This window comes from Talpa europaea (genome assembly GCF_964194135.1).
Source record: "Talpa europaea genome assembly, chromosome: 7".
In the NCBI taxonomy this organism is placed as follows: domain Eukaryota; kingdom Metazoa; phylum Chordata; class Mammalia; order Eulipotyphla; family Talpidae; genus Talpa; species Talpa europaea.
In genome coordinates, this window is record NC_140074.1 from 38,729,711 (window position 1) to 38,757,586 (window position 27,876).

The window sequence follows — 27,876 nt, forward strand, 5'->3', positions numbered from 1 at the left end:
GAATTTAGCTAATCAGAGGGGCAGGGCAAGAAGGAAAGAACTCTCTAGGGGCAGACCCCAGAGAGTGGGGAGAAAGTGCGGAGCACGTTCAGACAAAGGCGAGGTTGGCTGCCTTTGCTTCAGAGGGTGTTTGAAGTGAGAATCAGGTCTGCTAAGAGAGCTTGCTAGGGAAGAGCCTGGATCCAGGTTGTGGAGCTTGGACTTGAATGACATGGTGGGGAGGTACTGAAAGTCAGGGAGTTGCATGAGCAGCTGCATTTTCAGATGATGACAGTCTGCCTCATAGAAACAAAGCATTTGGAAACAAGGAAATGTGTGAGAGGTGGGAAAAGTCCCAGGAAATAATTGTGACCTTAAGAATGGACATAGTAAGAGTCCAAAATTGGGGTGGGAAGTAGAATAGGAAAGGGGCGGTAGATTTGAAAAAGTTTTCAGGACTGGCTGTTTTTGGAAGTTGAATGACCATGGAGAGGAAGGGAATAGGAAGTCAAAGGTGATTCTGAACAAAAAAGCATCTTTACTAATTTCCTGAGTCTCACTTCTCTCCTTTGAACTTCCAATGATGTCACTAATGTAAGTGGAAGAAAATAGACTGGGAAAATGAGCATTTTGTGAAGATTTTTCACACTTGACAAATTTTTAGCTACTTGACAGCTCACCCCACAGCTCCAGGAATCTTGGACCACCCACAGACTAGTTAGACATACCTGGTGGCGCGCCACTTGCTGGCTCAGTCAACTCATTGAGCTGGGCAGCCTCTGTTTCTTCGCTTGTAAATGGGGATAAAGTATTTCCTGCTTAGGATTATTGTGGGGACAACGAGATCATGGATGTGATGGTGACTGGCACAGTTCTGGGCACTCAAGAAATGTTAATTGCCTTTCAATTGATGGCTTTGAGTTTGTTTAAAAACAAATGGAGTGCCCACAATTTTAACTTGTTAAACTATGTGCTCATACGCTCACTTCTTTCTTTCCATGCATTCTCTTTGCTTCTCCCAGTTTCTCATCTATAAAATGAGGTTAATAATAGAACCTACCTCTTGTTTTTAGTATTAAGTAAGTTAATTCATATTCCTCATATATTGAGGAATATTTTGCTTTATATTTTGCTCCATCTTAGACTTTGACCCTTATTGTTGGGCATTGGGTTAGCAGATGCTGCGATAGAAAAGTTGAAAATAAAAATCTTAAATTTTTCAATGTTAACTATGTAGAAATATATTGATAACTGTATCTGTCAGGATCCTGGCAGGAAAATGGAAGCAGAGGGTACAAATAACCTCATTAATTTGAGGAAATTTCATGAGAGGGAATACAAAGGTGTATAAAGGTGTAAGAAGGAATAGTGAGGTAATCTAGGTCTAGTAATGGTGATGATCATCCCTGTGTCTGAATGGGCAAGAGAGAAGGAGTGGCCAGAACTGGGAGACAATAGATGAATCGTTAGAGGTGCTTGACAGGAGATATGCCCTGAATAGAGGGACACACCCAAACTAGGGCAGACTGGCAGCCAGGGAGCTGGAGTTACAAACACTCCCACCCAGACTCATTCTCCTCCTACCTTCCATTGGTTGAATCCATCAGGAAGCCAGAGGCAGGGGAACCCTCTGATACAGTCCTTATAGATCAACCTGGAAGACACAGCAGGATGAAAAATCAGGGTGCCATGATAATCATGTTTCATATTTTTAATAACATAATTATAATAGATATCAATAGAGGCATTTGCATGTGAGTTTTGTGTTCCCGCCAAAGAAATGTGTTGACTGGGAACAATTTTATCTGTGCAGACATGTCACTGCCACTAAAGGGGAGAGAGCATTCTTTATCTTCTCTTTCTTCTACATTTAGTAGCTACAGAAGGACCCAGAGTCTACAATATGCCTGCCCTGCTTGCTCTGATTGTGTTCTTGTTTATAAGAAAAGCATGCAGTTTTTTCATCTAGGCAGCATGGCTCTGAGCTCTGGTATCTTGTCTACCATCAAGAGAGATAAGGAAAGAGAAATGGGCTTCCAGAACAGCGGGGGATAACATTTCTGGAGCTAAAAGCACAACCCTCAACAATATTGTGACACAGAAATGGCTAATGTAAAAAGCACTCACTCACCATGTGCCTGATGCTGTGCAACAGCCCTATGAGGTGGAAATGTTCCCATGTCACACGTGAAGAAATGGTTAAAGCAGTCCTGCAGCAAGCCACCTGGCTTGTAAGAGGAAGGGCGATAATCCAAAGATGCAGTGATGAATTGCAGTCTCTATTCATTACAGTATTTGTCTCTCTTAACCAGAATTATTCAAGGGTCTTGCTGCAAAGCTTCCGTTGGGCAAAGGGAGCAAGAAAGAGATCTGAATATCTAAGAGGAAACTCTAGAGTGAGTGTGGGTGACTACAACTCCATAAGGGTTTTTTTTTTTTCTCTTCCGCCAGAATGTGACTTTGAAGAAAATCATCTCTGTGGCTTTGTGAACCACTGGAACCCCAACGTGAACTGGTTTGTTGGAGGAGGAAATATTCGGAACACGCCCTCTGTTCTCCCACAGGATCATACTTTCAAGAGTGAACTGGGTGAGCTGGGGACAAATGGAATCCTTTTCCCCCAGATAACTGCTATTGTCGTCTCTCCCTCCCCTGTATTGACCTGTGACTCTGTCAACAGAAGAGGGAGAGAAGAGGGTAGGTAGGAATCAGGAGGCCTCATGAAAGAGTAAGAGAAGAATAAACCATGAGATAGAGGAAAACCACAGACATGATCCCCGTAACTAAGAAGGACACCCAGTTACAGATTTTTCTTCCCCTGTGACCTGCTCTTGTTATTTTTCACATTTCCTTATCATGCTTTACTTTCTTGTCTATTTGTTGTTCAATATTTCTTATTTCTAAATACAGGGTTAGAATAATCCCATGCTACTTTTCATTAAAAATAAATGGGTTGATAGGAATAAGTTTTGAAGAACTTGGTAAGAGGAAGTAAGGTGAACCACTACCCGTGATTAATTCCCTGAATGTGGTGTGCAACAGGGCCCCCTAGTGGCCAAATGGGCTGGTTCGCTATGTGGTGAATGGACAGCCTATCAGTGAGAAGTGGACTTACAGGAAAAACCCGCCACAGAAGGGAAATGGCAAAGACTGTGGGCTTTGATAGCTCTCACCCAGACCTGAGCAGACTTCATAAAAGAATGAACATTCTGACCATATTTTTGTCAACAAGGATTAGAGGAAGAGGACCAGGCTGAGAGTCAGACACTTGTGCTCCAGACCCATTCATCAGAATGCTGTGGGCAATCCCTTAACTCTAAAGGTCTCCATTGGCATGTTTGCAAATGAGGAATTTAAATTCTCTGATTTCTAAGATGCCTATGAGTTTTAGTATTTTATTCCTCTCTTTATGTAATGCTGTATATGAGAATCTTCAAATCACCACCCATTGAAACCTATTTCAAAAATGTTTTGTGACCCTCCTGAGTACTTGAAAGCACATTGCATTTGGCATTTAAAAGAATAAAGGATAATTAAAGGCACTATGGATTGAGAATGAGAAAAAGAGAAACTGATTTTCTGATATCTTGACCAGAGGGGTCTAAAGAGATGCATAATGGTATGGTCATCCCTGAAGAGCACCAAGACGTGGTGATAGAGCGTGTCACCCCCCTCGGGCACCCACCTCTCTCCTCCCCATTCATTTTCCCTAGCCCATCTCCCCATCTCCATTTTCCTATGCTTTCCCTTCTTTCTTGGCTATCCTAAAATACCTCCCAAAGGCAGGAAGCTTTGCTCGCTAGCATTGCTTGGTCCCCTGATACCAATACTAAGGCCCCTGGAGAAGTAGCAGATCCTGGGCCAGAAATCCATGGGATGGTATCATCAGTCTATTCAGAACCTGAATATCAGAATTTGGCTTCTTTATTCATCACTTATTCCACTTATTCATTAATTAAATAAGCATATAATAAAAACTTTTTATGTCAGGCATTCTTTCATACCTTGGTGATACAAAATAGTCACTCAAAGAGAGCATAGGAACCAACTTCTCCTTTCATATTGTTCCTTAGAATGTCAGTATTTTAGTATAATAATCTCTATATGAGCGAAGAGGCTATCTGTGGTCAAAGAAACTAGGGAAACCCTGAAAAGAAACTAAACAGATTTCTTTATTTCAGGACTTCTCAGTGTTTTTTATATATTCAATAGTTCTCTTTTATTGGGAATTACAGCATTTCTCAAATTGTTCAAATACCAAAACTACATAAACATGCATAGTGATGTGTGACTAAAAGAGATATGAAATAGATTATATAGAACCAGAAAAGTTAAAGACTACCTTGGTTTGGGGGTTCAGGGAATATTTCCTAGAGAAGCTAATATCAGAAGTGGAATTCGGTCAGATGGGTAATGAGAAGATATGTGTAAGTTACTCAAAGTTGTACAGGCATGAGAGTGAATTTGACATTGGCTAGTATATGAGAATGCTGGAATGTGTGATGATGACAGAGTAGGCCCTAGATCCTGGGTTATGTTCCTACTTGTGATTAGTCTGAATTCGCCTCACTTTTCCCACCTCCTCTCTATCATTTCATTCCAATTCCTCTTCAGCTTTTGGAATGATGTTTTGCCCAGTCATTAACCAAAAAGACCTCTTATTCCCACCAAATACACACACACACACACACACACATTCAGACTCCTCTTGCCTGAACTCCTATGTAAGACTTCCCCTATGTAGGATGGGGCTAAAAAAGATGAATTCTAAAGATTCTAAAATGTTTTATTTGAAAAGCTCTTTGTCCCCATCACTCCAAGGTTTTACCAGGATCATTCTTGGGAAGGGGGGATCTCCAGTGTTCCAAAGAAGAGAGTGATTGCCTTTCTTATTAAATTTTGAATTATACTGGGTATATATATTGATTTTCCCTGAACTCTTATCAATTTGGAAGGCTAAGTAAATATTAAATGCTTCAGATGTCTGTCGCCCACAGTATCAGATTTTGCTCTATATAAACTCATCTCATGTTCATTCATAATCTGGAAGCAGCTTATGCCTTTGCTTTCGAGTCAAATCTGGAGAAGCAAACAGCAGGGATAAGGGGAGCTATGTGCCTGCTCAGAAATTTCAGAACTGGGGTGTGGGAGAGCCTTAAAGGACGTTCTCCAGGAGGACTCTGGCCATGCTGTTGTAGAAAAGGGAACAGTGAATGTAATATCTACAAAAATATGATATGGATATGAGTTTTCCTTCCTTAGACTATGTGTTTTTAACAGTAAAACCCCAAACAGTGAGTCATATTTTTCAAATATATACTTTGTCTCCAAATTCTTGTCCGATGATGGAAATGGCTAAAATAATGCACTGAAAATTATGCTGGGACATCTTTGGAAAGCTGGAGGGGATTTGGATATTATACTGCCTTTTCTTACTCTATTCTGATTCATCATTTATGGATTTTTTCTTTGTTAATATTTTATGAAGTCTAACAAAATCTTTTGGGAGGTAACCTACTGACAGCTCGGATCATTATTGTTTCCTACCTGCCTTAGTAAAAAGAAAATTGCGTGAAGGCAAAGATAAACAGCTGGGACTATATCAAATTAAAGAGCTTTTGCACAGCAAAAGAGACAATAACAAAAACAAAGAGAAACCCCACCAACTGGGAGAACATTTTTGCACCCAACACTAATGATAAAGGACTGATCACAAAAATCTGCAAAGAGCTGATGAGTCTCAACAACAACAAAGAACATAATCCAGTCAAAAAATGGGCAGAAGAGCTTAAAAGAAACTTCTCTGAAGAGGAAATGCAAATGGCCAACAGGCATATGAAAAAATGTTCAACATCACTTGTCATCAGGGAAATGCAAATCAAAACTACCATGAGATACCATCTTACACCAGTGAGAATGGCACATATTAAAAAAACTAGCAACAACAAATGTTGGCGAGGGTGTGGAGAAAAAGGAACTCTTCTGCACTGTTGGTGGGAGTGCAAACTGGTCCAACCACTGTGGAAAGCTGTGTGGAGATTTCTGGACCTACTAAACATAGAGCTTCCATATGACCCAGCAATTCCACTCCTAGGTATTTACCCAAAGGACACAGAAACATCAATTCCAAAGAACACCTGCACCCCTATGTTTATAGCAGCACTGTTTACAATAGCTAAGCTTTGGAAACAACCCAAATGCCCAAAAATAGATGACTGGATCAAGAAGATGTGGTACATATATACCATGGAATATTACTCAGCATTCAAAAAAGATAAACACATGCAATTTGCTGCAACATGGATGGCGCTGGAAGGGATCATGCTCAGCGAAATAAGCCAAAAAGAAAAAGAAAAATACCGGATGGTCTCACTCATAGCAGGAATCTAGAAAACTTAAATAAGGGACCAGGAAAATGAATAACTATAAGAAAGTGAAAATCAAAATCAACAAAAAACTATGAACCAGAGACACTTTTAGGGGGGCGGGGGCGGGAGGGGAGGGATTGGGGTCAGAATGGGGGGCTGCAATTGTATGGGGAATATAACAATAAAATTTATAAAAAAAAAAAAAAAAAAAAAGAAAAGCATGGACTGCCCAAAATAACTTTGAACTGAGCCAAATGGTAGTTCATATACTTGTTTGAGAACATACAAGGAAAAGGAAATCCCTGATCAAGAAGATGATCATGGACCTATAAAAAAAAAAAAAAAAGAAAATTGTTTGGAAAATAATGAGGAAAATCTATTTCTTTGCTGAGATTTTTAAAAATCAAACCAGTTTATGGTCCCACTCCAGAAGGAGCTGAACAAGATTTCAAAGCCTAAAATAAGGTCAGAATTATTTTATTACATCAAAGACCAGGAGATGGATGGATCATTTTTCCATAACTCATGACACCCTTTTCTCATTTCTGTTTGGATTGAGCTCAAGTGTCATCTTAATAACACCTACTCATTCACTCTACATTGATCCATTTGGCTCATTGCATAACCACTCAGTAGGCAAGAAACTTTATTCATTGTCTTGCCCCTGGCTTTGTGCAAACTCTGCTGGATTTCCTTTTCTCTGCCCTTGGATGACTTACCATAGTTTTTCAGTCACTTTCAGGTATTAGCTAACAGTCTCCCTTTCAAGGATTAAGTTCAGTCAAAATGAAACTTCAACATCTCATCCAGTTAAAATTTTCCCCAGACCAGAACAGAAAACAACAGTAGAGAGAGGTTTTTGTGCTTTGTTTCTTCATACTTCTTTCCTTTGCACTTCCCTCTTCTTCCCCAACTATGCTGGTCTGACTCCTCTAGGGTTGGAGAAGATGTGATGGAGGAACCAAAAAGGAAGGGAACACCCTGCCAGCCCCTTTCTTTTGGAGTTACCACATTGTGTACATCTTCTTGAGAAGAATCTTTGTATGCCACTGTAGCCCAGCTACCTACTAAGTTGCCCTCTTAGGCTAGGAGAAAACTCAAATCCTTGCCTATCAAATTCTGGAAGTACAACTCGTTAACAACAAGATGCTTTCTCTCCACTCTGCCCCCAAAACTGCCCCCTGTAGCCACTCTGCCTCTAGATGTATACAGTCATGAGTCAGGCAGCAGCATCTGTATCCCACATCACAGATCAGGTTCTCCCAGTAACTCTGACCACCCTTTCCTCAAGGCCCAAAACAATTGCAGAACTCTATAATTTCTGCAAGCATGAGATGAGGTTTGATGGTGGTTCCCTCCTCCACTTGTTCAATAAGTGGTTTAAGTCCCCTTCCTTGGCAAAAGATAAAACAGGAGAAAACAATCCCCCTCTTCACTGAAATTATGCACTGAAATTATGCTGAGACATCTTTGGAAAGCTGGAGGGGATTGGAATATTATAATGCCTTTTCTTACTCTATTCTGATTCATCATTTATGGATTTTTTTTTCTTTGTTAATATTTTATGAAGTGTAACAAAACCTTTGGGAGGTAACCTACTGACAGCTTGGGAGCCCTTAGGAGCTCCAAGGAAACACCTGACAGGTCGTTTCTGTGTCACTTCTATTGAAAGAAACTGACCCCAATTTCTCAGATCCCGCTCTGGCTTTGTCATACATACAGGCTGGAAGGGTGAGATGGGTTCAATATGGTAGAACTGCCTTAGGTGCCAGGTCTGCCACAATGTATCATGTTCTACATTGCTGGTACTGGTTTATCACTGTTCTTTAGAAAATAGAGATACTTGTCACACTTTGTTCTTGGCATTGAGGTGTTAGCTGACCTTAGGATTCAGAAGAAGTCCCACTTTTTGTTCATTTACATTGTGTTGTCCCTGAAAGTTATATAAAAAGACTAAAGTCTGACTCTCTATAAACTCCCCCAAGCCCTAAAAGTTCATGTAGACAACTGTTGGACTCAGATTCAGAGACAATACACAGTAACTTGCTGTCTTTGGGTGCTGTCTCCCCATAATCAACTGATGTTTCCAGCTGGCATTTGTTTCTCCAAACCAAGTTTTCCCCATTCCCGGGAGACAGCTTGTCCAGAGCACCATGACACAGATGTAGATGGCGAAACTGGAGCATAAATGTGGCTGACAGGGCCAAATCACCACTTAGTCAAAGGACGCCTGGCAACACAGCCAAACCAAGGGCAGTCCTGGTGGAAGAAAGTTAGACAAGCCTATCTGAAAATGAGAGTCCAGGAACTGACTTCAGAGTTCTTTTTCCTAGTTCAAGAGTAAATGGCTAACTACAAGGGCCCACTAGATCCATGTGAAAAGATGATCTAATATGGAGGGTTGCTGCAAACTGGAAGAAAGTTCTCTCAGAGGCAAGTGTACATGTGTGTCATTAAGAAGGAGACTGAGCTTGGTGACATCAGAGTTTAGATCTTCCAACTGAGTTGGAAATTGATTTGTTTTTCTAGACACTGCAGAAAAATGATCTTTTGTATGATCCAGAATTGGGGGAAAATAGACTGACTCCCAATTTAATGTGGTGAAGTAGTACAGACTTTAAAGGAGTGGTGATAAACTTCTCAATTTTCTCGTCTCATGACAAACCTACTGCTTCCTTCATAGTCTCCTTCACTTCCAGTTAAAGTTTTAATACTTACAAGTCTTAGTGGCCTGCAGGATCCCCAGTGATTGGTTGACTATAGGACACTGTCTGCAGGAGGTCCCTCTAGACCTAGTCTCACCCTACTCAAACTTGAAGGCACTGATAAAAATTGCTTCTCCTTGAGCCTCTAGAGATTCTAGAAACCTAGACCAGGTAGGAATGTTGCCCTCATTAAACTGGGCAAGAAACTTCTCCTAATAGGAAGACAATAGACATGAATTCCCCAGAACTTCAGGCTACCTATTCACTCCCCTTAGAAAGGTGAAAGAATGGTACCTGTGCCCATGCAACCATTTGCGCCTGTCGCTCACAGCAGATAATACAGCTGACACCCACTCCACCCGGCCTCCTGGAGCAGACACCTGGTGATTTCTGAGTCATCCGCATCCATTCAATGGAGATGACAAATTTATAATGAGCTGTCTTTTGTTTCCCAGCCAGAAGCAGCCTAACTCAGCTTGTCAGAAAATAATACCCAACTTTGGCAACAAATGACTGGTGGAGGGATGGGGGGAAGGGGCCAGTCTAGTGGTTCCACAGGAGACTGGGTGTCAGCAGTCCTGGTTGCATTCCCAGCAGCCTCTCTGACTCACTTTGGGCAAGCACGTTGTCTTTGCTGGATGTTTTTTGGATCAGAAATGTGTCTGTGGCTCACTGCCTCGTGTCTTACACATGAGTTGCTAATGAGACCCTTTAACTGCAAATTCAGGGATTGAAGTGGTGTCCACATAGCAGGTCAGTAACAGGTCTTTAAAGGAGACTATATATAGATCAACTGTGAAGAAGATGAATTTATAAGGGGACAGAATGTGAAATCTGTCTTAAGAGCACAGTTAGCATGTGCGCCAGAAGTAGAATGAAGAGTTTCAGGTGGATTCCTGTGGTCACTCCCGGATACATGGAGACTCTCGGAGAGCCAGCTGTGCTGCTCCTCACCCTGAATACAAGGATTTCTGTCTTTGTGACTGTGTCTTGGCTCCTCCAAGTAGATGCTAAGCTGGTGGGAAAGAGATGCATTTGGGGAAAATGTGAGGGATAAAGGCCATGAGGGATGAAGAGGAGTAAGCTGGAGTCGCTGGGATCAGGGTCCACTAGTCAAAGTGCCTACAAGCTACATTTTTAGGGAATCATGAGAATGTTTTGATTTTATTTATTTTAATATCAGAAGAAAGTATGAGTGTGATAGTAACAAATACAAGCATCCAGCATAGATTATATTCATCATCATTTATCAATGCATCATAAAATGTCATTTTAAACAATTTTTATGGTGGAAGGGACCTGCAGTGGTCAAAGTGCCCAGAGTCCACCACAGTCTTCAAGTGGCCCAGAAGAGGGAGAGTTGAAGGAGTCAAGTTCAAGAGTCAAGTTCGCGTGAAGGAGATGGCAGCAGCTTACCTCCACGGCCCCGGCAGTGAGCTTTCAAGGAAGCCAAGTACTTTTGTTCTTTTCCACTCACTTCCCCTGGCAGTATGTCTTGGGAAAAGATTCTGTTTCATTGGTAAAAAGGGTATTACAAACTTTCCCTGTGCCTTTGAGTTCTCATGAAGAGAGGCATGTCACAGAGGCTAACTGGTCCCTGAATTCTCCATTACTAACGTGTTCTAGTCGAGGCTGGCTGGCCACAGCAGTGCTTAGAGTGTGCTGGAGCTTGGGAGGAGGAGTCATGGCCTTCCTTCCATATCAGGTGTTCTGTCATGTTCAGTCTGACCCCTGAGCCTTCCTTTAAAATCCTTCCCCAGAGATCGCAAAGTGAGAGCCCATCAGCCTTTTCCAACCTGCAGATATGTTTATTTGGCACAAAGTTTTAAAAATTATGGTGGGGGAGTGGTGTTATAGGTTGAATTGTCTTTCCTCTAAATTCATGTGTTGACGTCTGAATCCTCAATATTTCAGAATGTAACATTATTTGGAAAGAAATAACTTTATATGGAAATCATACTGTGCAGATGTAATTGGTTAAGATGAGGTCATACTGAAGTAGGGTGGGTCCCTAATCCATATGACTGATGTCGTTTTAAAAGGGGGGAATTTGGACAAAGAGAGAGAGAGAGATGCCCAAAGGGAGAATGTCAGATTCACATGAAGGCAGAGATTACCAGTCAGAGATCACCAAAGGTCACCAGAAAGCCACCACATGCTGGCCAGGGGCATACAACATATTCGCCATCACTGTCCTCAGAAGAAACCAATCCTTCCGATCCTTGATCTCAACCTTCTAGTCCTGAACTGGGAATCAACACATTACTGTTGTATAAGCCATCGAGTTGTTACAGCAACCTAGTAGAATAATATAGAGGGTATCATTTTGTAAATGGATAGATTTGCTATAAAAACGTGGATTCTGTGTTTCTGTAACAAAAGCCTGCAGCACTGGTTTGATGTCAAGGCTTCAGTTGAGTGTGCAGGGATGGGCTCTCAAGGATGAAATGGAGACCAGGTCCATGCCAGGAGCTGCCCTCCTTCCCACCAGTCAGGGTTTGTAGCTGGGGAATATGAGCTCCTGTGCTATCAGATTTTCTACTTTTTGCACAGAAGCTGATTTCTGTTTCTCTTGCTGGTGAAATATGATCTCAAATGCTGGCAACTAATTCACCACTCTCTGTTTTCTCCCTGACCTACTCTACACAATCACATATTGACCTAGCTGTTTCCTCTGGTCATCTGATTTGTAAACATTATTAATTCACAGTTGCATAGTTTGGTGAAATGGTAAGAGAAATTATATTCACGAGGGAGATGACTCAGCATTGCTGGTCGGGAGGTGGTAAACAGTTTGCTAGCAGGAGAAAGTGAGCTCTGATTTGTTTATCTTTCCTTTCTGCCATGTTGAGCCCCAACTTTATAAGAATGCATCTGTGCTTTAAATATCTTTTGGTTGAGGGCTTATACCATACTGGGTTGATAGACATAAGGTGAGTGTCCAGAGTAAAAAGGCATATATTCTTCTTAATATCCTAACAGTTATTTTGCTGAGGGTAAAGGAAATATTATCCAGGCAAAATGTAATAAAAACAAAGATATTAGTCTATAATTTTTCTGAACTTATAAATAAAAAATGTATTCTATCAAAATTATATTGTATAGCGTTCCTCTGTTGTTACAGCTTAAATAAATTCATACAAAACTGCTAACAATAATAGCTTCCCTTTATACAAAATAGGCAATGGGGAAAGCATGGCACTAGACTCATTAGCAGCATTACTTTATTTCATTATAATTATGTTAGGCAATTATGGTGTGCCATAATTTACATAATATATATATATAATGTATACATAATATACATACGTAATATACATAACTCATTTAAAACTTGCCTCAACCATGGAGAGAAGGATGTGATTCTCATTCTGGAGATCAGGAAATTGAAGCTCAGGGAGATCAGAAACTTGCTCAAAGTCTCAGGACTCATAAGAAGTGGAGAAGAATTCAAACTCAGTTCTCTTCAAAGTCAGATCCAAACTCTCCCCAATCTGCCAAATGGGAATTCACCAAAAGACCTCTAGTGGAGGTCAGTCTCTGAGTTCAGAGCCCAGGAAGGCCTCACCAAAAGAGGTGACTTCCAAGTCCTAATCCTTCCTATAGTGATCACTGAGCCACATGTTCTATGAAAGAGATACAAAGTATCATCCAGTTGAATTCATAATCTTAGTTTCATTCAACAAATGAACAGTGATGTTTTGTGTATATTGTAGCTATATAGGAGGGTCCCTCTCTGCCCTTTCAAAAATAAGTACTCTGTTTGGTTCATGTTTAGAAACCTTATAACTCAAAGAAGTTAAGGGAAAAGGGGTCTTCTTGAATAATGCTGTTTCCTTTCACAGCTGTATTTAGCCTGTGAAAACTCAAGCACTTTCCAGATAATGGGGATACCTTTTTATAAGCATATTTTATTTCAATTGAAAGTAAGGAAAAGAAAGAAAAGTCCTTATCTTGTATTAGAAGAACACAAAGACCTCCGTGTGCTCATCTCCTGGGTGCAATAGTCACCAACCCATGGTCAGACTTCTTTCATCTATAACACATCTGTTTCCTCTCCACCACACCCTCTGAATAATGTTGAAGTTAATCCCAGTATCATACTGTTTGATCTGAAGATTCCCCCACCTGGCTTACTTTGTTCTGTCTATGTGGTTTTCAGGCCACTACATGTACGTGGACTCTGTTTACATCAAGCACTTCCAGGAGGTAGCCCAGCTCATCTCCCCCATGACCACGGCCCCCATGTCTGGCTGCCTGTCGTTTTATTACCAACTCCAGCAGGGGAATGACAATGTCTTCTCTCTCTATACTCGGGATGGCAGCGGCCTTTATGAGGAGATCTGGAAAATGGACAGGCCTGGGAATGCTGCCTGGAACCTTGCTGAGGTGGAGTTCAGCGCTCCATACGCCATGGAGGTAGGTATCCAGTGTGCCAAGTGAGCCAGCTGTGTGCTGGCCTGGCCACCCTGTAGGGGTGACCCCCACCCCCAGCTCTGGGACAAAGAGATGCTACCGTCTCCTGTTCTCGCTTCCTTTTCTGTTGTGTCTCTATCTCTACCTTCCTTTTCCTTTCCTCAGCCCCCTCTACTTCTCTCTCTCTCTCTCTATATATATATATATTCCTTATCACCTTCATTTTCTATCAAAAGTATTTTTTCTATGGACAAATAAGGAAAAGCCAGTCAGCCAACTGCATTTCTCGGCTGTGCTTTCTGAACCTTGACCAACCATGCTGGTCATGGCGAGCTCAGAGGAAATCAGCAACTTTTAAGTGAAACTCCCATTCCTGAAGGTAGTGATAAAGGTTTTCCTTTCCAGAGGGGATAGTCTTTCTAGAAACAAAATGACGTGTTTTCTCCTTTATAGTAAAATATCATAAAAATCAGAAATAAACTTATGCTGGTACTCTTGATTTGAAACTCCTTGGTGCTGTTGTTTAACTTTTTATAGTTACATGAGCGATAAATTCCCAATGCAAAAGAATTAGACATTTCAAGGAAGCAAAATAAACAGTAACACCCTAGGCCAGGGCTGAAATTTGAAAGCTACTAACATTTCACTGTTTATCCCTGCAGACGTTTCTTCTAAACACACATATTAATATATGTCTATGTCTATATACATATCCTAACCCTTACAAGAATCCAACAACACAGATAAAAATATCCTAGTGTTAAAGATAAGAAAGAAGAAAACAAACAGTCCAAGAAGTTTGACTTTTGTTTGTCTAGATTACCCAATTGGTTAGTGTCAGGCACCTGGAACTAAGCTCTCCAGCTAAAATCTGACCTAAAATTGAAGGAACTTTAGAGTCAGCAGTTTCAGCACTGTGGTTACAGGTTTGAAACGATAAGTAGAGTATTAGTTACCACAAGTGTAATATCCCTTACTTTGTACTTTGTGCTTTTTGCAATATCTCCCCTAGTTCGCTTTAAAGTGCAAAAGAAGGAGATTATTCTCTGGCTGCTTTTCCAACCATGCCATCTGCTTGCCTGATGTGGAGCTGCAGATAACAGCGGGGTTGGCTTTGGTTTCTGATGTGCTCTGTCTACTAATGGCATGTCTGCCACTCCCCTACTCTCTTATCCTCTTCCCCTACATCCCCCATACAACCTCAAAGAAAGCATAAAGCTTTTACAGTATATGTGCTATTTCCTATCCCAAAGTCTAACCACGCCTTTATTTACTCTTGAAGCTCAGTGGAAATTTTTCTGAATTGGGGGGGAAAAGGAGAATAAGAAATGCATAGACTGTTTCAGAATGTTTCCTTCTATTAAAGTCAAATGAGTCACACACACACACTGATGATGATCTTTGCAAACCCCTTCCACTTGACCATACCCTCCTTGGATAGCATTTGCATGAATGGAATGTTGCAGAATTCTTTTTTTAAATCATTATATGAAAAATTACAATTCTGCACACTACTAAATTTCAATATCTATCCTTTTGATTAACATATGTGCAGTTTTGCTCTAGCAATCTGAACTCATTATGCTGTATTATTTGCTCTCCATAATTGCCAGCAAAACAAACGTATCCTGAGGAAGTCAGTGAATTTAATGTCACCAGATTCTCATATGAATTTTAAAAAGGAAAACAAACAGTTGAGGCTTTCTGAACAAGAGCAAACGTACTGGCACATGGGCTGTGATTGCAAATTCTGAACAAAAAATAATTTTTATTTCTCCTGCTCATTAAGATCAAGTTCTATCATTCGCTCTCTTTATCAACTAGTGCCTTGACAACTAAATGTGATGGAATTGTGTTAAGTTTACATGTTTAATTTTCCCCTACTCACATAATTACACCTTTTCTCTGTTCATGGCCTTTCCCCTTTTGCCAGAGACAAACTTTCACGGCCACTCTTGGATTCTGCAAAGTCCCAGTACCAGGTCTCTCTAAGACCTCTGTTGTTAAAATGAAAGAGACCTTAACAACTATTGCATTCAAACTTTTTTCCCCCAAAATTAATAAACTGAGACTTAGGGAAAAGAAAGGGCCTGCTTAAGCTTTTTAGTGACTAACTGGGCTCAAATGTGAAAATGAGTTCAAGAGCAGGTCACCCTAAAGAAAAAGTCATGAATTTCATTCAGAGCTATTATGCACCTGATTCCATGCTAGAATCTTTATATATTACCTCACTTAATCTCAAGATTTTACAAGGCAAGTTTTATCATGCCAGTTTTATAAATAAGAAAAGCAAGGTCCTGAGAGATTTAGCAATGTGCTTAACATCAACTTGCTAGTGCGTAATAGAAATGGGGCTCAAACTCTGGTTTGTCTACCTCCAAGACACCATTCTCTTTATCAAAGGCTGAGAACTAGAAGACTTTGGGGCAAAGGTAGTCCATAATCATTTGCCTGATTGTCATAGGTTTGGTTTTGTTTGTATTTATTTGATTATTTGTTTTAATTTTGGAATCAATTGCCAACATTGAAAAATTCAAAGATTTAAAATAAAAAAGCTACAGATCCAGTTCCTCTTGACAGTTGGGAAATTCAGATACATTAGGCCTGAATCTATACATGTCAACAATTTAGAGAGCTGACTATAGATAGGACTGTGCTCACCACACCTGATCCCCCAAGACCTCAGGCTGAATTTGGGGTTAAAGTTGGTGACAGAGAAGAGCAAAACTAAAGGGGTTAATCTGTGTTCTTTTAACTATTTGGATACTCTTGGACATGACAAAATCCTAACACCCATAGAATGTCTGGGCCGGATTTTGCCTTAGCAGTCAGGGGAATCATCTCCATTTTTGTCCAAGACCCTCATATAGAATTTCATGTACAAAAGAGAAGGCCTCTTAGAAGGGCTTGTTCTCTCAGCGGGCAGGAGGAGAACCTAAATGACTTTCTGCAAATAGTCTGATTTTTTTTTTTAGTTGAAGCTCATAATACAAATGATCAATTCTATGGTCCTATCAGAAAGTGACATAGGTATATTTGCTAATATTCAGGGGAGGGGTAAGTCTACCAGTACAATGCAATGTAGGATTTAGTATTTACTCTTCCTAAAAGAGACTGGGTTGAGGAGGGAGATGCCCAAAGTCTTAAATTTAGGATGTGGTTCCTTAAGACTTGGCATCCCCTGGCTTTATTGACTTATTCTAAATTATGGTTAAGAGCATTTAAGTCTAACAGAAACATTCTAAACTATATAACAATATATCATTTTCCTCTCCAGCTTATATTTGAAGTTGCTTTCAATGGTCCCAAAGGAGGGTATGTTGCCCTGGATGATATTTCTTTCTCTCCTGTTCACTGCCAGAATCAGACAGGTATGCATTCTCTTTTTCTTCTTTTTCACATTTGAAATTTCCCTTTCTCAATAGATGTATTGGTCAGAAATTCCTTCTACTGTTAGTCCTTGAACAACACTGGTGGTAGGCTCACTTGACACACTAACCCCCAATCAAAAATGTGAAAATCTGTAGGTTCTGCATCTAGGGATCCAAACACCAAACATCTGAGGGTGGTTATATCTGTTAGTGTACATCTATGGATAGGAAAAAAAAATGCTGGTATAAGCGGATCTACCCACCTAGTTCAAACCTGTATTGTTCAAGAAACTGTAGTTTCTTCATCTTTCCTGTTATCCTCTAAAAGCTGTTTAATCAGAGTCATTTTCTGGTCTTTTCCCTCCTTACAGAATAAATCTAATTTTTGTGATACCACACACCAGTTGTCTTAGATTAAGAAATTTTCATCTTCCAGCTAACTAGAAAATGAAAATTAACTAATATAACTCATCCCTACCCCACCTTTCTCTTAAAAGAGGTTTTGTGTCCACAAACAGGTGGATGAATAGGTGGAAAAAAATCCTCAAAATCTACTGAGTAGAATTATGAAGTCTTTTCAGTTGTTTTTTTTTTTTATCCATGTCGATATGTATTTGTTCATCACTACCCATGTCTATAAACATGTCTTCTTGTTTAAAGATGTTATTATTTGGTGTACATCTCTATGATTACTTATGGTTAAATATTATGTGCTCATTTTAATTTCCTTTTCTAAATGGACCCTCAAGTTATTTTTTCATGGCAAATTTAAAAATTTCCATAAACTTGGTGTTTGGAAAAGAGGAATTTATTTTTACTCTCTGGGGAGATAAGTAAGCAAATTGATTCAAAATGAATTAAAAACAAATGTCTTTGAAAAAGAAGGATGACAATATATTAACGACAGTCTAGATAAATGAAATTGACTTTATCTTCAGTGAATCTGTTTCCTTGAGAGACCCCAGTGAAACATTGTGATCATCCCATCATATTAATGCACCCTTATTCTGGGTTTCCCATGGGAAAATTTTTGAACTTGGTCTTTGTAGTCTGACTTTCACTTAACATAAAGTTGGTCTCCAATTTAATACAGTTTCATATACACTTAACAAGCAAGAGGACTGAGAAAATTTAGCTCTAGTTAGAGCTACTTAGCTCTACTATTTCTCACATTAGAAATAGTAATTTGCTGAAGTCAAATATTATTTTTTACTAATCCTTTTTTAAATTTTAATAAAAATAAATGGTAATTTATAGGACTTAAATATATCCTTTTTCCTTAAAATATTTAATTCAAATTATAATCAAACTTTAAAAGTCTCTAAATTTGACAGATACTAAAATTATTTTATTTCTCTAAATCTGATTGCCCCCTAATTCCATCACTTACCATTTCATTGGTGTTATAGTAATTTCAGAACTTCTTCATTGATTTTAGAATGATAGCCTCTTTTGTCACTGCGCATTTACATTGAACTTTTCTATTTCCAAGTTATACATATGAAAGAGGGGTTTATTCAATATCTGTATTGTGTTGAAGATCGAATGAAGAGGCAGGTGGGAGGTAATAGAATCTATTGAACCACCTTAGAAATAATGCTTAGAAATGCTCTCCTTTTTAAAAAAGATATAGAATAGATGTGAACTCTTTCATAGTGACTGGTGAAAGGAAAAGAAAGATTCCAGAAAGATAAGGATCATTGGTTAAAAGGCCTGGTGACCTCTCAGAATGCAAAATTCTACCCATATAGGGCCTCCCTGCTGGTGCAACAGGTTAAGTCTTGCCACAATGAGCTGATCCCCAGCCAGGGAGCCAACCCACTTGGCGCAGGACCTCTCCTGTCTCACCAGCTGCTCCCTCAGCAGTTATTTCAGTCAGTCTCCCTGTTCTGCTCCCACTCTGTTTCTGATGAATCCTTTCACCACCATCCCCCTCCCCCACCACACTTCTGGACTATACCCCAGTTCTTGGATACATAAATAAAATAAATATTTAAAATAAAAAATTCTACCCATATAAAGATCCTTCCTCCACAGGAACCACCAGAATTTTGCACTTATATATAGTTGGTTTCATCAAGGCTCTGTATTTGTCCATAGAACTTTCCATTTGTTTAAATTGGTTTTATTGAATCATCACAGTGTTGTGAATTCACATCCCTACTCTGCAACGTCTGAGTTGTGTGACCATGAGTTTGTTAACCTCACTGAGGCTCTTTCTACATGTATAGGACCAGGATAGAAAGGGTTATTGGGAAAATTGGTGTGCTAATGTCTGTGAAGGCCTCAGAAGAGCACACAGAAAATGCTTGGTCATGGCAAAATTATTTCCTTAATCCATTCCCAAGAACAGGGCTTCAGACTAAAACTAGCTGTAGGCACGGCCTTGATGATTGTGTCAGCTTGGAGCCTGCATTGTGCCCTTCCTCAGCAGCTGTGGGCCAGACTCTAAGTGCTTTTCCTACTTTATCTTAAATTTCATAAATAGTTTGTGTCCTTCCATTTCATAACAGGTGCCAACATTTTTTTTTCCTTTATCTTGGTTAGCTGCAGACTTAATGTCTCTTTTTCCCAGCTGGGTCTAGCATTTTCTTCTCTCATCTCCCTATTAGGCCAAGACAGACATTATTTCAAAATAGCAAATGTCTTGTTCCCACCAGCTGTTTTATCTTCAAATTAATCCCACTACCCAGACCTGAGACCCATTGTAGAGTTAAGCATCAATGTCATGTCCTTCCCAAGTGTCCCCCCAGGATGCTTCCACAGGATAGTAAGACCTCACTGCCCAACCCCATTTGATTTTCCTTTCCAAGCCTTTTCCACCTACCAACTCCCATCCACCATCACATTTGACCTAAAGGCTAGATCCTAAGAACAAACTCTATTTTAGACTGTAAGTCATTGAATTCATAACAGGTGATTCCATCTGCTCCTAGAAATCCTAACTAATGCCAGCCCAACAGAGTTCTACTGCTCTGACACATGCAGACCCAACCTCCCCTCTGAGCTTGGATCCACCTTACACCCAGGCCAAAGACTGGAAGGATCCTGATGCAGAGATATCTCTCCAAGGATATCCACCTCGGTCTAACCCCAGTATAGACCAATCGGACCTCTTATCTGGCTGGAAAACTTGCTCCAATTGTTTGTCTACATTATATTGGTCTTTAGCTCAGGTGCCCTCAAGTATCTCCACAGCCTGATCAGTGGCCCAGTCCCTGTTCCATCGAGTTCTCAGTCTTGTGCTGGGTCTTACTCACTGTCTTCCCCAAGCCAGGGGAGAGCTTTCTCACCTGTTTCCAGGCTAGCTCATGCTAAAATAAAACTTTCATGCAAATTTAGCAACCTAAAAAAGCACACTACTCCCCAAATCTCTTTAGACTCCGGGGGCTGATAAGTCTTTTAGATATCTAGGACTGCTACTGAGTTTATCTCCTTGAACTCCATAAAGCAGAAAAGATGAGAAACACTCTCTGTAGGTCTCAAACTGCAATAGCCCATCACCTGATTAGAGAATCTTCAAAGCCTCTTATTTCTAAAAAGTTCAAATGTCAGAAAGCAAGTAATTAGTGACATTTTACATTATAATGCCTTTTGGCATTTTCTTCATAAGGACTTTATTTCTTTTTTTTTAATGTGTGATTAACTGATGCTTAGGGGCTTCCGTTTGCCTCTGATTCATCCCTTTACTTAAAATATGTTATTAACACTCCTCAGCAGCTTCATTTTGTTATTGCCACTTGACCCAGGCTTCCCCAACAAGGCTGCAGCAAAGGCGTTTGATGAACCCGAGATCTCTGGGGAGCACATTTTGGGTCACAAACAGGCCCCCTGGCCCCCTCTTCAGAAATTAGATATTATTCCATGGTAGAAGTATTCTGCATAAAAAAGACTTAGGTTTTGAATGATGCTTTTGAATTTTTTTTTTTCCAGACCATCTCAGGATCCCAGACAAATCCATTTCTAGATTTAGGTGTGTGGCAAAAGAACATAATTGCATCCTCAGGAAAATATTTGTGGGACTCAGATTGTTACTGTGGAGAGAACTGAACCTTGCTTACTTTCACATTTTAATGCCACCTCTCTCACCTTCCTTTGTACTTAATAAATAGGAATGGTTCTCCTGTGGTTGTGCAGGATATATTCCTCGGGATATAATCCTGATGAGTTATTTTGCTGACCTGCTGTTCTTGTAGTGCATGGCTTTAGGAGTGTCACACCATTTTCTGAACTAGATGGTCATCTGCAGATTTTGAGTTATCACCTGCTTTTTCATTATCATGTGGCAAAAGGGGTGACTTAGACTGGAAACCACCATGGGGGTTCCCATGGTCTCAAGTCTCCACGGGGGGATGTTAAAGGAGTCTTATTTGTATAATATCATATTCTTTGTTCAAAGATTTTATCATCACAGCTTAAAGATTCAGCTGGACACTGACAGTCAGACAGAGCTGGGTGTGGAGTAATCCACCCATCGTACAGTACTGGGAAGTCTCCACTTCCTTTTCTCCTCTCTGCCTCCTCAGGGTGTTTTTCTTGCACACTTGCTAGGACACATCATCTGAAATTCAATCAAGTTCCCATTTTAGAGGGATATTTTCTTCCAATTCTTTTTTTTTTTTAAATGTAGTGTTAGTCACTTCTTTTAATGCGTTTTTAAAAACATCTTTATTTTTGCATCATTTAAACTGGAACAGAATTTGCAAGAATTCACATACATTCTTCACCCAAACCTACAGACTGCTATTTTGCCACATTTGTCTTATCAACCATTTAAGAGTGGGTTGCAGGCATTCTGCACCTTTACCCCTAAATACTTCATATCTATTTTCAGAAACCACATTCTCAAACACACTATAGGATAATTATAAAGCTGAGGAAATTTAACACTAATACAATATTACCAACTAAACTATAGGCCATATACCAAGTTTGCCAGTTGCCCCAATAATGGTTGTTAGTGTTATTTGTTTTCTTGGACCAAGCTTGAATCGTGGATGCCTTGTAGCATATCGTTGTTTTGCCCTTTTGTTACCTTTAATCTGTGTCAGCAACTCAGCCCACTTGGATGTTTTCTTCCTTTGAAAATTAACAAATTGAGTGTATAGTCTTTGTAAACAGGTCCCTGTTTCATCACATCACTGCTCTCAAAATGCAGTTGTTTCTCTAGAAATTATTTCCCAGTTATTCAAAACAGTGCCCCCTCTCTCTAAAGGGCCCCCTAAAATGTTCAGTCAGTGCATGCCAGTGTGCAAAACAGGATTACATTTGGCTACACCGAGTGTGTCCCAAACTGCTCAATCAGATGCCCTCTGGGCTCAGAGGACACTCTGAACAAGAAGACTTAGTTACTTGTTGCTGTTCTTAAAAAAACAGAAAACTTACGTTTCATTCTCTCTGGGAAATCTGGAGCAATGTGGTATTTATTGACCAGTGTAAATGATACCAGAACTCGGCAAAAGCCAGAATAATAGCAATACAAGTGACAGATGGGGTGCCCTTTAGAACGGTGTAATTTATATATGAGCAATAATTTTCTTTAAACAGATCAGCTCCTACTTCTAATGTCAATTATAAATAAACAGTAGTTGTGCTGCTGGCACAGAGATTTGTCAACAAGGAAAATAATTACTGGAAAACAATTATTTCCAAAATATTTGTCCTAAAGAGAAATTAAGGATTCCTTTAAAATCCTTACTTTTTCTCTCTTTTTAAGTTTATGTGAATGCATTTTGAATTGTGAAGAAATATGTGAATAAATGCTTGAAATTTTTGCATCATGAGAGGAGATTTCTTTTGAAGCCTGGTACTTCTTTATTTTAATAGCAAATGTGCACAGAATTCCTTCCTTCCATCCCCTTAGGGATGAAAAGAACAATTTTCTTGTCATGCTGAAACGTTGGTTTCATGCTAACCTGTCAGCCTGTCATTAAGGTAAAAATATTTTGTTGTTTGACTTCTTTGGTCTCCGCTTACATAAATGTGTACATATTTGTCAATCAGTTTATGCAATCTGTTAAGATCCTTGGGTTTGGCTTGATTTAACTTTCATTCTCCTTTGCTCAGAGCTTCCTTTCAGTGCCATGGAAGCAAGCTGCAATTTTGAGGAAGATCTTTGCAACTTTTACCAAGATAAAGAAGGTCCTGGCTGGTCCCGAGTGAAAATAAAACCAAATGTGTATCGGGCTGGAGATCATACTTCAGGCTTAGGTAAACCTGGAGTCTATGCTTGTATGGCTATCTGAGCATATTTTAAATGGGAATCCAAATTACTGTGCTAGCAGAAGTATTTGCCAGTTAATTTAATAGAAAAACCTTTGAAATGTTTTTGCTCCACTTTAGGTAGAGAAGTACCTTATTTTTTTAATTGAGGTAAAATTGGTTTAAACACTGTATGTAATTAGGAAGTATAGGATCACACCTCCTCAGATGCATGTCATCCCACTATACCCACCACCAAGGCATTGTTACCCTCCACCATAGCCCATTGTGCCTCCTCCCCACTTGCCCTCCCCCCCCCACCATCTTGTATTTCAATTCCACAGTCAGATTTCTAGGGTTTGTTACTGGTCTGGTTTTGTTTCTCTGTATTCCACATATAAAGTGATACTATCTAATATATGTCTTTCCCCTTCTGGCTAATTTCCCCTTAGTATTATCCCCTCCAGTTCCATCCATGCTGTAGCAAAAGGCAAGCGTTTATCTTTTTTATAACTGAGTAGTATTCCATTGTGTATATAGACCACATTTTCCTAATCCACTCCTCTGTCCGTGGACACTTACATTGCTTCCATAACTTGGCTGTTATAAATAGTGCTACAACGAACATAGGAGTGCCTAATTCCCTTTACTTTGGTGTTGTTATATTCTTTGAAGAAATACCTAGGGGTGGAATGGCTAGGTAGTATGGCAGATCTATTTTTAATATTTTGAGAAACCTCCATACTGTTTTCTTTAGGGAGGGGCTAGACCAGTCTACATTCCCAGCAACAGTTACAAGGGTTCCTTTTAGAAAAATACCTTTAAAAAGCTTTGAGATTCCAATTATATGAAGTATCCAAAATAGACAAATACATAGAGACAGAAATATTAGTGGTTGCCAGGGGCTAGGGAGGGGGAAATAGGGAGTGACTGTTTAATGGATATAGAGTTCCCTTTTGGGCTGATGAAAATGTTCTGGAACTGGATAAGGTAGTGGTTGCACAGCATTGTGAATGTACTAGATGTCACTGAATTGTACACTTTGACATGGTTAAAATGGTAAATATTATGCTTTGTGTAATCTACTACAATAAAATATATATATATATATATATATATATATATATATTGGTAGAAACTGTTGGGTGGACACTCAATTGATACATCTACATGGAACTCTTGGAAGCTGGTTTGAATTTCCTAGTCCATTAACGATGCAGCCTACTCCAGTACAGTCTGCTAGAAAGAGCTTGTTCTCAAGGGGTTAGTGTCTTGTTCATTTATTCAGCAATTATTTATATTCTGGGCACTGAGGTGAATTTACTGTAAAGCTGATGGAGCTTAATTTTCAGAACTCCTCATTTGTATGAGCCCTGGGGAAGGTCTTGAAAGGAACCCTTCCAATTTTATGCTTGTAATTTTGTATTCTTGCCTAACTTGTAGAATACCAGCCCTACAAAAACTTACTCTGACCTTAGCCAGACTAGCTCCTGGGAGATGCAATAGTGAATAAGACAGGGATGGATTCCATCCTCTCTGGCTGACTGTCATTTCAATGAGCAAGAGAAACATATATACACAATAAGCTTTTAATTATAAGTTATGCTTAAGTGTTATAGAAATGAATAGTGAGCTCTGACAGACAATAGAGGAAAGAACTTCTTTGGTTTGGGCTTCAGTGAATCTTTTTCTGAGGAACGTGGGTATTAGCAGCAAGAGTAGGAGCAATCCAGGCAGAGGAACAGTGTCTGTGAGTTTGAAAGGAGCTGGTACTCAAAAAAACTGGAAGGTTTGTGGGCCTCCCCGGTGGCGCAGCGGTTGAGCGCTGGGTTGCGAAGCTGCCCGCAGCCTCTGCAGCACAGGTTCAATCCCTGGCTGCTCCCCGGCCTCCGGAGGAGGGTCCCACATGGCGCGCAGACCTCTCCTGCCGCCCGCTGCTCCCCTCAGCAGTGTACTTCGGTCCTTCTGCCTGCTCTGCTCTCCACTCATTCTCTCACCCTCCTACACTTCTGACTGTACCCAGTGCTTGTATAATAAATAAATAAAATAAATCTTTAAAAAAAAAAAAAACTGGAAGGTTGGTTTGGCTGTACCAGGGGAGGAGAGAAGAAGTCAGAGAGGGAAATAGATCATAGGTGTAGCGGGCCAGAGTAAGCACTTGGATATTATTATAAAGGAATGAGAAACTATTGGAAGATTTTAAGTAGAGAGGGATTAAATTTATGTTTTTTAAAAGGATTGTCTTCTATTGTATCACCACCTATATTAGCTTATTCAGGCTGCCATAACAAAGTACCACAGAGTGGGTGACTAAAACACAGACATTTATTTTCTCACAGTTCTGGAAGCTGGGAAGCCCGAAATTAGGCTGCCATCAGAGATCTGGTGTCGCGTCCTCTTCATGTAATGACAGCAGTCCTATAGTATTAAGGCCCCACCCTGATAACCTTATTTAAGGCTCTATCTCCAAATACGGTCACAGTGGGCTCAAGGGGACACCCTTTATTCCCTAACCCCAGTCACATGAAACAACCAAAGAGTCTTTGCCAGGTGAGTTAAATAATAGAGTAAAACTAAATCATATGGCAAAGTCTGAGGCGCACCCCCCCAAAAAAAAAAAAATTGAAAAAACTGATGGGGGAGAGAAGAAAAGGGAAAGAGAAAAAATAGGTTATTATTTTTTTTCTTTTCTGCCCAGGTTTTCAAAGATGCATAGACCTGTTTTAGGTTTACCATGAGGGGAAAGGAGAGGAAGAGTGAAGCAGGTAGAAGGGGAAGCTCTTAATCTTATTTTTTCTTTGTGTTGTTTATATGAGAGAAGAATACTCGTCTTCAGCACCTGGGAGATCCCTTGATTAGAAGGTTTTTCTTTTGAGCCAGGTTTAACATAGGCAGGAGAGGCAGAGCTCTACCCAGATACATAAACCACACTCTCACATACACACTCACACACACACTCACACACACACACACACACTCACACACACACACCCCAATCTCCAGCTTTCAAGGACTGCCAGACTACTCTGCAGTCTCTAAATCTCCACTGACCACTGCAGAGATAAGAAGGAAAAAATCTGCTCTGGGCCTCACATTCACTACAACGCAGTACTAGGTATCCATTCTAAGCTGCTTGACCCCTGCAGCTTGGCACCCCAAGATGATTTCATCTTTTTTTGTTACAGGAAGAGTGTAAATCCTAATTGATGACTTGAATCTGAGCCTATTCAGTTGAAAACCTATACCAGTTTATGAAGTTTGCTTAGAATTGAAGGCTTACTTTCAATATAGTCACAAAGGGAATAGTCTTATCACATAAGACATAGATATTAGAAATGCTTTCTATCAATGAAGTCTGTGGAAATCATTTCTGTCAGCAAATTCCACTACTTTAATCAAATTTTCCCACTTGATAATCTGATAATCTACATTATTTAAATTTTTCAATACTGATGCACTGAACACTTTGTACTCTTTGCAGGGTATTTCTTGCTGGCGAACACGAAGTTTACATCTCAGTCTGGCTATATTGGAAGACTCTATGGTCCCTCCCTGCCAGGAAACTTGCCATATTGTCTACGTTTTTATTATGCCATCTATGGGTTTTTGAAAATGAGTGACACCCTAGCAGTTTATATCTTTGAAGAGAACCACGTGGTTCAAGAGAAAATCTGGTCTGTGCTGGAGTCCCCAAGGGGGGTGTGGATGCAAGCTGAAATCACCTTTAAGAAGCCCATGCCTACTAAGGTACAGTAGAACTAACCCAATCTTCTGTTCATTCTTACCTGCTGGAAAACTCTGGCCACATATTCGAAGGTGACCCACAGTTTTTGACAGCTTCCTGCTAGACAGAACTAGTTCCTCCAAGAGTGAGAGGATCGTTTGCTGTCCATTAAATAAGGCAGAAAATTACAGTTCCTGGACGTAAGTAACTTGTACAGGTAGAAATACATATACAATATTTCAGAGAAGGGATAAGAAGAAGATTCAGAATTTCCCCTACCACTCCCTAGCCCTGAACTCAAATTCTAATTTTACCTCTTTTTCTGAAGCTTTCCCCATGATTTTCTGATGCTTTCCTCCATTATTCTAAATATTGTATTTCCACCTCCATTTCTTGATTCACTAAACTTAACAGTATTTGCTGACTTTCTACTATGAAAGATAAGGAATTAAACTTCTTTTTTTTTTTTTAAAGATTTACTTATTTATTTATACAAGCACTGGGTACAGTCAGAAGCATGGGAGGGTGAGAGAATTCACCAGAGCCAGAGCAGAGAGCAGAGCAGGCAGAAGGACCGAAGCACACTGCTGAGGGGAGCAGCAGGCGGCAGGAGAGGTCTGCGCGCCATGTGGAACCCTCCTCCGGTGACCAGGGAGCAGCCAGGGATCGAACTGGTGCTGCAGAGGCTGCAGGCAGCTTCGCAACCCAGCGCTCAACCGTTGTCCCACCGGGGAGGCCCAAGGAATTTAACTTCTTAAATTATTCGTTCTCCTTTTCTCTCTCTACCTTATAATTTTTAGTTATATTTTTAACTTTTCTCTTGGGTTCCCTTTAAAACTTTAATGCACTTAGCCACTTATTTTCGGACCCATAAACTAGATAGTCTCTTGATACCCCCACCATATAAGGTGAATAAATTTTCACCCCTATATTTTCCTTTACCTCTCTTGCCCTCTACTTCTCTACTTCTCTCAATTATTTTCACATTGCCACAGCTTACAATGTGTATATTCCTACAAAGAAAGCTTCTGACCTTGCCAGTCTCTGGATTTCCCATTATGACCCCTTAGGCATTTGGAAGAGGATTGTTTTGTCTTTCTTGGGGACCCTCC

At 40.1% G+C, this 27,876-nt stretch overlaps 1 protein-coding gene across 1 annotated transcript in view; it reads left to right on the top strand.

The window, feature by feature from the left end:
* Window positions 1-27,876, top strand: part of MAMDC2 (MAM domain containing 2) — a gene marked incomplete at its 3' end in the record, with an annotated part of 134,336 nt that overhangs the window by 62,179 nt on the left and 44,281 nt on the right. The window contains exons 5-9 of the mRNA XM_084236137.1: window positions 2,431-2,568; window positions 13,215-13,471; window positions 16,746-16,839; window positions 22,906-23,049; window positions 26,522-26,787. Of these exons, the coding sequence (XP_084092263.1) occupies window positions 2,431-2,568; window positions 13,215-13,471; window positions 16,746-16,839; window positions 22,906-23,049; window positions 26,522-26,787 (899 nt within the window). The remainder of the gene's footprint in view (window positions 1-2,430; window positions 2,569-13,214; window positions 13,472-16,745; window positions 16,840-22,905; window positions 23,050-26,521; window positions 26,788-27,876) is intronic.